The following is an 11178-nucleotide window of genomic DNA, read 5'->3' on the forward strand; positions in this document are numbered from 1 at the left end:
TTTAAAGTTTTTTGGGATCTCCTGGTTTAATGAAAGACAGAGGAAAGATAAATTAGCAAATGACAACACACTATAGTAATAACTTTATTTCTCATAAATTTAGCAGCATTTACTGTTTGATGTTCACACACTCAGGTTTATAACAACAATTCTAGTTCAAAAATTCAGATATAACTTTCCACCATAAGGAATACTTTCAGATTATACAGACTCCATTCAAACTGAATGGACAGCAGAACGGCACTTCTACAATAATGACTATTTAGACCTTATGTGTGCTACTACAATAATCTGTCAGTCTCACAACTTGGGGGTAAGATTTTATTAAATTGGATTTAGTATCCATTATACTTTTACTATCCTGTGTTTTAGTTCAATTATTCTAGTCCTGTGCCAATAAGCAGAATACCGACTTTTACATAGTAGATTTTGACACAATTTCACATTTGTGAAATATCAGCTTTTTCAAAACAGTTTGGTTGAGTCAAGCTCAGTCTAGATGACAAGGTTATTTATCTTTCTGTCTTACAAATAGAAAGGATTTGTGTGTGTCTGATTTTGTACATCAGGCAGAAAAACAGCATAGAAACACAGATGCTACAAAAGACAGGCCTTAAAAATGCAAGCATATATGCACAAAATCCCTTAAATTAAAAATACAGATTCATTAATTCACAACAAAAACGTTTTTCAAAAACAGAGAGGTCACAAAAAAAGTCCTGTAAAACATCTCAATTTACTACCTGTAAATTCTTTTTATTCCATTATTATCCCATATGTATGTGTCTGTGTCTAAGGGCAAAAGAAAGAGCCTAGCGTGGTTTGGTGTTCTTTTCTGACTAAAAGTTCTATTTTGGAACTCAGTATAAAGCCATTCAAAATTTTCCACTGCATCAATTGGTTTTGCATCAAAACAGGAATGTCAGATTCTATATAATAGAAATAAGTACTTTGTCTCACTTAAAAGCTTTCCAAAAGCTTTTACAAGGTAAGTAACATGACCTGATTCATATAAGGAAGTTGTCTTCCATCCAAATACCAGATCTTGCTTATTTCAGTCTTAGGAAAAGAGGATTTTAATCAAATTCCTCTTACATTTTCAAAGAGAACACGCTTTTTTGAGGAAGGCTGAGCATTAAGAAAAATGTGATTCTTTAGTCATCCCTGAGTTTAGCATGTTGAGATGTTAAATACCAACTATCAGAGAGGTCTGCTGAAGATATAAATGTGATGAATTCGTATATGCAGAGTATTCTTGTCTCTTCAGTGTTTAGCCTTGCACAAGAGAACCTGTGAAGGCACAGCTACATCAAGCATTACCTTCGAGTTAAAGCTGGATTCCAACCTCTGCTGAATTCCAGCCCCTGCGCTGTCCCCACAGGATGCACTGTATGCCCAATGCCTGTTTGATTTACGTGCTAAAATGTACAGCACATAGCAGTAACAAACACACAAAAGCGAACATGTGCACACCTTTGCAAGTATGCAGTTAAATTACCTTTTTCTTTTCTGAAGATCAGGCAAATACGTAATTTCTCGGAAAATAAAACCCTATAATTACACTTAAAAACCACCACCACTGCTACAGCCAGCTGTGCACACGAAAAGCCCTCCATAAAACGACAGTTCTTTCAGCCGCAACAAAAAGAAAGACAGTTCTCTCAACATCGCCTCGGCTATTTTGCCTCGCCCCGTCACGGCCACTGACATGCCCGACAGTGCGGTCCCCCTGCCATGCCAGCGCCCATGCCATGCCAGAGCGCCGGCGGGGTAGCCCTGCACGGGGCGGGGTGACGCTACCCATCCGCCTCCCTGCGCTGCCATCTGGCGGCAACGAAAGTCAGCGCATCGAGTCGAGCCCACTGAGACGAGCCGAGCGGTGCACGGAACGCCCGGGAATACTGCTGGCGGCATCCTGACCTCCCCCATTACCGCGGGAACGGGACCGGACAAGGAAGAGGGAGGCGGCAGAGTCTCTTAGTTGTGGCAGTTGCCTCCCAACCCCACTACCTCCGCGGGCAGAGGGTGAAAGAAACTAAAACGACCCTGGCACACAGCTTGCGTCCCCGCTTTCAAGGGACGCCTGTAGTGAAATCTGCCGTTCCCTTTCATCGCAACTACCGAGTTCCCCACGGTCTCTGCGGATTCAGCGGAGGCTCCCGCGCCTCTAGTGGCGGCAACGGCCGTCGGGCTACCAGCTCCCGCCGCCTGCTTCGCTCCCTGCTGTCCGGCTACGGCCAGCGAGTGCCGCGGGAAAGAGGACTGGAACGGCTGTGCTGCCGCGCCGCTCCCTAACGCGGGCCGCCGGCTCCCAGATCCAGAGCAGCCCGAGGGTGTGTGGGGAAAGTTGACTCGTGCTGGGGAAAGTGCGAGTGCAGCCCTAGGTGCGTAAGGCGGGGGTGTGGTGGGGGTGCGGCTCTCTTACAGACATGTGTGTGCGTGCGCGTCTGCGTGTGCGGTGTGCGACCGTGCATGCGGGATGCGCGGCACCGACTGGGGCCGGCTGCCCGCTGCGCCGTCAGCCGGGGACACTAGTCCTGCCGCCCGGGAACGAGGCTCTCCGCTGTGGGCTCCCCCCGAACTCTCCTTCCCCACGCCCCCCCGCCTGTCTTCTGCCCGCAGCCACCCTCATACCCCGTCTCAGCCCACTCAAGTGCCGCCACTGTGCCGCCACTGCCCCGCCCTTGCTCTCCTCCCACCGCCCCGCTCCCTCCTCCCGCTGCGCTCAGCGGCGGCGGGCAGAGCGCGGCGCTCCGCTTGAGGCGCCCCCGCCCCGCGGGGCGCGCACCCCAACTGCTGCCTGGGCGCGCGCGCCTGTGTGACTGTGTGAGCGCGCGCGTGTGTGTCTCTGTGCGAGCGCGGGTGTCTCGGCGCCGCCTGCGCGCGACGGGTGTTTGTGCGCGTGCCGCACCGAGCCACCCCGGCCGCGCCGGTACTCGCCGCCGCTTCCTCCCCGCCGGCTCCGCGCAGCGCCCGCGCAGCGGGGAGGTGTCTTCATGGGCTGCTACCATGCCTGGGCCCCGGAGATTTCGGGCCAAGTAAGTACCGGGGCTGACTTTTCTCGCGCTCCCTTTCTCTTTTCTTCCTCCCTTCCTTTCCCTCCCGCCTCTTCACCGCCGGGTCTTGCTGTTGCTTTCCAATCTCCAACCCTTCCCTCGTCCTCCTTCCACCCGCACCCAAAAAAAAAAACAAACAAAAACAAAAACAAAACCACCCAACAAAAAAACCCACACAAAAAAACCCGTTTGTGCTAACTCTGGATGCTGCTCAGGTTGGGGGCAGTGTCCGGCTAGGGCTGCTTACTGCTGCTCTCTCCTGTCGGCGGTGCTGAACGCTGCTCCGAGCCGGCTGTGCAGTGCGGTAATCTAAGGGTTGAACTCTTCGGGGAAAAAAAGGCACACAAGAAAAACCCCGATGCAACCCCTTTCCTCTTCTCCACTCCCCCTCGTCGCCCCCCCACCTTCTTCTCCCTCCCAGGCCCCCTCCCCCTCCTCCCCTCCCTCCTCAATCTGAACCTCTGTAGGGAGCTGACGAACAGCAGCACGCAGTCATCACACAGGGGTTTCCAGGGCGGGATTGCAACCTTGCCTATAGCCAGATACAACTTTATTTTCTTTGCCTGCCCTCCTGCCCCCCCCGTCCCGGCCCCCCCCCCCCCTTCCTTTTTTTTTTTTTTTTTTTTTTTTTTAAATCAGGGCAAAGGAGGAGGGAGGGGATATTGCATTTGTCTCCTCTTCTAGCCACAATTGAATTAAAGTTGTAAAATGCCTGGGAGTTTAACACTGAATGGGCAGGTCTTCAGTGGCTTTTTTATTTGTTTTTTCTTTTTCTTTTCCTCTGAAGAACTGTTGGTTAATGGATGGATGGATCTGATCGAGCTGAGAAAGAATATGCTAGATACATGCCTTTGAGTAAGATTCCTGCTGCCTTTATGCAGTGAAGCCTTTTGCTTTGAGTAATTCCGATCCAGTTGACGTCTGGTCAGAATTAGAGGGAGATTCACCGAGACTTCCGATTTCTTGCTGCATGACTGCTTTTGCTGCAAGTGCTAGATTTGCATCCTTGAACCTGATGCCACTGGAGATGTCTTGCAGTACTGAGACTTACCGGTTTTTAGGATGCATTCCTCCAAACCAGAGTTGTGTCATGAGGATTAGAGCTCTGAGGTGGATGATAGAAAATGCAAACCTGCTCCAAGAGCCCCAGCATTTAAGCTTGGATGATTTATTAGTCTTCTCCTACCGACCCACACAATGCATTTGTTTTCCCTATTCTTGCTTTTAGACTTGCAGAAGTAGAAGAATGCCACAAGGAGTCAGAAACACTGCAAGAAGGAATGGAATTGGGATTTGTTTCCAGATAGGTGAAATTTAGGTATTATATTACTGACGTAGGTCAATAGCAGGGTTTCCCTTCTAACCCCCCTTGGCTTTTAATAAGCCTGGGTGTCATCTCCCTCAAAGGATGAAGAGTACTGACAGCTATCACTGCTTATAATCAGTAACTCTGATGCTTGGAGTGTTGGCGATGAGATATTTCCATGAGACCTATTTAGATCTCTCCACTTCTACCAGGCTAGTTTTGCAGAACATTGGGAATAAGCGGTATGTCAGATATGGCTGAGATTCCGAAGACGATCCACATGTTTTACATTTTACACAAATTTTGGGTGAGTGGTTAAAACACTTCCTTTTATGTGTGTGTGTCTGTGTGTATTGGACCATGTATTTACGTGTGTGTGCTTAAAAACTGAAGACCTCTGTTTAAACATCAGCTCTGTTACATTGTAATTTTTTTTTTGGGGGGGGGGGGGGGGAATCACTGTATCAATTAAAATTATTTACTTATGTAAAGATACAAAATTTCTCTCACTGAAGAGAGCTAAGTGCCCTGAAGTAGGAGGTTGATGTATTTAATCTCATTACTGAAGAATTCCACCACAGAAGTCACTTGGGTGTGCATGTGTGTGTGTGTGTGTGCATGTCCATATGGGGGTGTGTATGATTTGTAAATGTATAGATAGAAAAAAAAAGCCAAAAACGTAAAAGAGTTTTAAGAAATGTGTGATGTGGAGAATGTGTTCTCTCTGTTGACTTAAGCTGCTGTTTTCAGCACTGAACATTTTTTTTTTTGATTCCTACATGGCATTTCCACCACCAGTTAAAAATCAAGGTAGAACAAGAGGAAGACCTTGGTGCGCTGTTCATTGGGGAGGTTCTGAAGGGAAGGGGGAGATGGATAATAGGAGAGGTGGGAAATCTCATAAAATGGTGCTTCTTTTCTCTTAAATTAGAACCATGAAACTGAACTGACAGCCATTTTATGTATATTTATGCGGCTGGTCATGAAAAAGAAATCCAAGAAAGCATTGAAATGCACCCCACATGAACAGAACCAGAACAATTCCTACTGTGACCTCACCTTTTTAAACACTGCAGGCATTTGACTTGCTAGGGGTTGCCCATCAATCTCTTAATCAATGCATGCCATCCACATTTTGAAAGTGTGGAAATTAGAAGTGACAGAAGGTTGTTTGAGATATTTTTGGTTTGTTGTGGTTTTCCACTCTCTGTTCCACCAAAGATATATATTAAGTTTCTGTCCATTTTAAATTCTATGGGGCTATGTTATTATGCTGCTTTCTTTTTTTTTTCTCCTTATTCTTACAGGAAATAAAATGTACGCGTGCAGCTCTACAGTAACTTTGGAACAGGACCTCAACAAAAAAATGCATATCTGGATGCTGCAGACGATTGCATTTGCTTTAACATCGCTAGTCCTTTCTTGGGCAGAAAGCATTGAGTATTATGGGGAAATCTGTGATAATGCATGCCCTTGTGAGGAGAAGGACAGCATCTTAACAGTGAGCTGTGAAAACAGAGGGATCATCAGCCTTTTTGAGATCAGTCCACCAAGGTTCCCCGTCTACCACCTCTTGCTGTCTGGGAACCTTTTGAACAGGCTGTACCCGAACCAGTTTGTCAATTACACAGGGGCTTCGATTTTGCATCTGGGAAGCAATGACATACAAGACATCGAAACTGGGGCCTTTCATGGTCTGAGAGGATTAAGGAGGCTGCACTTGAACAATAACAAGCTGGAACTTTTACGGGATGACACTTTTCTTGGGCTAGAGAGTTTGGAATATCTACAGGTTGATTATAATTATATTAGTGTCATTGAGCCAAATGCCTTCAGCAAACTGCATTTGCTGCAGGTGCTGATTCTCAATGATAACCTCCTTTCCAGTTTGCCCAACAACCTTTTCCGTTTTGTGCCCTTAACTCACCTGGACCTGAGGGGTAACCGGCTGAAGCTGTTGCCCTATGTGGGCCTTTTGCAGCACATGGATAAAGTAGTGGAGCTGCAGCTGGAGGAAAACCCCTGGAATTGCTCTTGTGAGTTGATTGCTCTAAAGGATTGGTTGGACAGTATCTCTTACTCTGCTCTGGTGGGAGATGTGGTTTGTGAGACTCCCTTCCGCTTACATGGTCGAGATTTGGATGAAGTCTCCAAGCAGGAGCTTTGCCCAAGGAGGCTCATCTCTGATTATGAAATGAGACCACAGACACCATTGAGCACCACAGGGCACTTCCACACTACCCCAGCCTCGGTCAACTCTGTGGCCACTTCTTCTTCGGCTGTTTACAAATCCCCCTTGAAGCCCCCCAAAGGAACCCGCCAACCCAACAAGACGAGGGTGCGCCCCACCTCCCGCCTGCCCTCGAAAGACCTGGGATACAGCAATTATGGCCCCAGTATTGCGTACCAGACCAAATCCCCGGTGCCTTTGGAGTGCCCCACTGCCTGCACTTGCAACTTGCAGATTTCTGATCTGGGCCTCAATGTCAATTGTCAGGAGAGGAAGATTGAGAGCATTTCTGAGCTGCAGCCCAAACCATATAATCCTAAGAAGATGTATCTGACGGAAAACTACATTGCGCTGGTACGCAGGGCAGATTTTGTGGATGCCACTGGGCTGGATTTGCTGCATCTGGGCAATAATCGGATATCGGTCATTCAGGACCGAGCTTTTGGGGATTTAACTAATTTGCGAAGGCTATACCTGAATGGGAACCGTATAGAGCGGCTGAGTCCAGAGCTGTTCTATGGGCTGCAAAGCCTGCAGTACCTGTTCCTGCAGTACAATGTCATCCGGGAAATAGAGGCAGGCACCTTTGCATCTGTCCCCAACCTTCAGCTCTTGTTTCTGAACAACAATCTGCTGAGGTCTTTGCCAGGGAACATTTTTTCTGGTCTGTCCCTCTACAGGCTGAGCCTGCGGAGCAACCACTTCTCCTACCTGCCAGTGAGTGGGGTGTTGGACCAGCTGAAATCCCTGCTGCAGATCGACCTGCACGAGAACCCCTGGGACTGCACCTGTGACGTGGTGGGCATGAAGCTATGGCTGGAACAGCTCAACACTGGTGTCTTGGTGGACCAGGTTATCTGCGAGTCCCCTAAGAAGTTTTCCCAGAGCGACATGCGGGCGGTCAGGGTGGAGCTGCTGTGCCCTGACTACTCGGACATCGTTGTCTCTACGCCTACGCCGTCCCCAGGCCAGTTGCCGGCCAGGACCACCCCTTCCTCTTCCACCGTGCGTCTCAACGGCACGGCGGCAGCGGGCGGCTCTGCGCCCGCTGGCGGCGGCGGTGGCGGCAGCTCCTCGGTGCCGCTCTCGGTGCTGATCCTCAGCCTGCTGCTGGTCTTCATCATGTCCGTCTTCGTGGCGGCGGGGCTCTTCGTCCTGGTGATGAAGAGGCGCAAGAAGGGTCAGGGTGACCACGCCAGTGCCAACAACTCCGACGTGAGCTCCTTCAACATGCAGTACAGCGTCTACAGCGGCGGGCATCATCACCACCACCACCCACACCTCCAGCAGCACCCGCCTCACCGCGGTGGCGGCGGCGGAGGCGGCGGTGGAGGGGGCGTGGCGTTGCCCAAAGTGAAGACCCCCGCCGGTCACGTCTACGAGTACATCCCGCACCCCTTGGGCCACATGTGCAAAAACCCCATCTACCGCTCCCGGGAGGGCAACGCGGGCGAGGATTACAAAGACCTCCACGAGCTCAAGGTCACCTACAGCAGCCACCCCCTGCAAGTCGGGGGAAGCGCGCCTTCTCCCCCACCACCTCCGCCGGCGCCTGGCGGGGAGGAGGCGCCGGTGCGCAGCTCCGCGTACAGCGTCAGCACCATCGAGCCTCGGGAGGAGCTGCTCTCTCCGGTGCAAGACGCTGATCGCTTTTACAGGGGCATTTTGGAGCCCGACAAACACTCCACCCCCTCCACTGTGGGCACAGCCGGCTCCACCCTCCCGGATTACCCCAAACTACCCTCCACCTACACCTACTCCCCCAACTATGACCTTAGGCGTGCCCACCAGTACTTGCACCCGGGGCCGGGAGACAGCAGGCTCCGGGAGGCGGTGCTCTACAGCCCCCCGAGTACTGTTTATGTAGAGCCAAATAGGAACGAGTATTTGGAGCTAAAAGCAAAACTAAACGCAGAGCCGGACTACCTCGAAGTGCTGGAAAAACAGACCACATTCAGCCAGTTCTGAGAAACGCCACCCACACCCTGCCCCCCTGCCCCACTGTCTCCCTGCCAGCCACAGCAGCTCCTTCTCTAGAGTATTTGTATTTAACAACCACATGCAAAAGAAACGTAAATGCCGACCTCCCACCTCGCCCCCTGCCTATTTTTCCTCCTTTAATTCATTTTATTGTAGGGCGAAGTGCCTTGGCACAGGATTTTTCAGCATGGGGGAATGATGGAATGATTCTGGAAGGGTGTGCTGTTTATTTTCATCTCCCCCCCCCCCCCCCCCCCCCCCCGTTTTTATTCTTTTACTTTGTTTGGAAGTATGAAACCACCTATGGTGTAAATTTGACATGACACTGGCACTGTGTGTGTCTCTGTGTGCTTTGGGAAGGGTTGCAGGAGGGTCTTGTCGGGTCATATTCAGGTTACATGTACAAAAGTCACGGTTTTTTTGTTTGCTTGTTTTGTACAGATACTATTTAATTTTGCTTTCTTTCTCGTTGAAAAGTACAGCGCACATTTTCCCCTTTTAGCTATGGGTCAATCTAAATAGCTTTTATGGAGAGATTAGCACACCCCGACTTTAATACAAGGTTTCCGTTTTTTAAGGATATGTTTGTATGCTTTCTGGACTTTTGAATTAAAAACAAAAAAACAAAAAAAACCTAAAAGGATCACTGTAGATGTGGACAAATCATTAAAGAGTGCAGAGATATATGATCCATAACTGGTTAATGAAAATAACTTATTGATGAAATATAAAAAAATATTTTATTGTAGCACCTATTTTTATACGCACATTAGAGTTTCTCTTTCCTTCACTATTTTAGGGTGTAATCCTGCCAATTCTTAATCACTGGAGTATCTCTACTTGTAAAAGAAGTCCCAGCTCAGTCCTTCATCCTGCAAGCACTTAAGCGTGTGAACAACTTTGCCAATGTGTGTAGTCCTGTAGATGCACTCGTTGAGCAAAGTTGGTCAAATGCCCAAAAGATTAGGACAGAGGATGCAGAACTATTCTTACCAATAAAACTACTGAGATGCTTAAGTGTTCTTTTTTCAGAATAGGGTTAAAAATCTGCAGATTGCTTTAAAGCGTTGCACTACGTTGAAAGCTTTTTTCCAAAGCTGATGTAGTATTCAGAAGAACCTTTCTAATCAGTACAGCTAATGCCATTTTTGACCAAATCTTAACAGACAATCTAAGACATAAAATCTTATCACGATGGGAAAAATGCCATGTTTCTCTACATAAAATTGTACCTTTTAGCGACTCCCTACTCAGACATTTGGTTGGGCAAACTAGTGAGGGACATGTAGAAGACATTCATTTTAGCAGGAAAAATAAGTTTCATTTCATGTCACTTGGATTTTTGTTGTTTGGAGGTTTTTTTGATTGCGGGTTTTTTTTGTTTGGTTGGTTGGGGTTTTTTTGTCTTTTATTAGTTAACCAAAATACAATGACTTTGCAATGGTTGTAGCCAGTTTCTGATTGTTTAGTCAAGTACTATTGCAGTTGTACAGATCCACATGTTTACTGGCATCCCAAAAGACCAAATGATGGACTGTACACATCAATATACAATGTCTTTACCCTGTTGGGCAGCAGGCAATGGCAAGGATTTTCATAAACACATCATTGTAAGATGGGACAAATTGATGTCTCATATGTATCCCAGCACATGTGATTTTTTAATAGTTTCTGAATAAACACTTGATAAATATTTCAAATGTAAGGTCATGAAGTAATGAGTACCTGAAGTTTAAAATCTCTTGCCAAAACAATCTGTTTGTATATTGGGTTCTCTTTACTAACAATTATGTCTCATCATAAAGATCCAACATTTTAAGGAAAAACATGACATACATTAACTACCAGTCTACATAACATGGGTCAGAGAGCAACACAGGATTTATGTGTTTCACTAACATATTGCATAGGATAGTTTTATATATACATTTTGTTTCCTTACTGAAGCGTTCTTTAATATATGAAACAGGGTATGTGGTGTTTCATATGTGATTTTGTCTTTCTTTGTTAGATTATCATGTTTGATATTGTTTGCAGAATTGCTCACTAGTATCTCTTTTATTGCAAAAGGGCTCTGTTCTGTTTTTCCTATGCATGTGCAATCTGTCACTTACTACAAAAAAACAAATCTATATAACTGATCTGTTGGAATTCAAGATAAATGTTTTCTTGGCATGTGTTCTTCCCTCTATGCCACCCACACTGAGCAAAAGCAAAAGCAAAAAAAAAAAAAAGAAGTATGACTGTATTTAGCTTGGACAGTTTAGTAAGTGGAGTGTTATTTCAGTTTGAAATGCGGGTATGAGGAGTGTGCTTTTGTCACAAGAGACACAACACATGGCTATTCTGTGCACCACTCTCGGTCTCCTGCAGCCTTCCCATTGACATTAGTGAGAAATGTGAGCATTGTTGCCTCAAGCACAGTTTTGGAGCCCTGATTTTGAATTACTGCATTTATAACTATTGTGGAAACCAGTGGCCTGATTCTCCTTCCATTTAAACTCAGTAAAGGCACACTGTCTTTAAATGGGTATAAGTAAGAAAATTTGCAGCCTCACTGGCTTTGAACTATTCACTGAGAGAGGCTAACTCACTAAGAATTGAAT

At 47.1% G+C, this 11178-nt stretch overlaps 1 protein-coding gene across 1 annotated transcript; it reads left to right on the forward strand.

Annotated features, from left to right (window-relative positions):
• The first annotated feature begins 5677 nt into the window (after positions 1–5677).
• On the forward strand, positions 5678–8560 carry SLITRK5 (SLIT and NTRK like family member 5). The gene has a single exon (XM_054385706.1). The coding sequence runs from the start codon at positions 5678–5680 to the stop codon at positions 8558–8560; it is 2883 nt and encodes a 960-aa protein (XP_054241681.1).
• Positions 8561–11178: the final 2618 nt, after the last annotated feature.

Source organism: Indicator indicator, chromosome 1, assembly GCF_027791375.1.
Source record: "Indicator indicator isolate 239-I01 chromosome 1, UM_Iind_1.1, whole genome shotgun sequence".
Classification (NCBI taxonomy): domain Eukaryota; kingdom Metazoa; phylum Chordata; class Aves; order Piciformes; family Indicatoridae; genus Indicator; species Indicator indicator.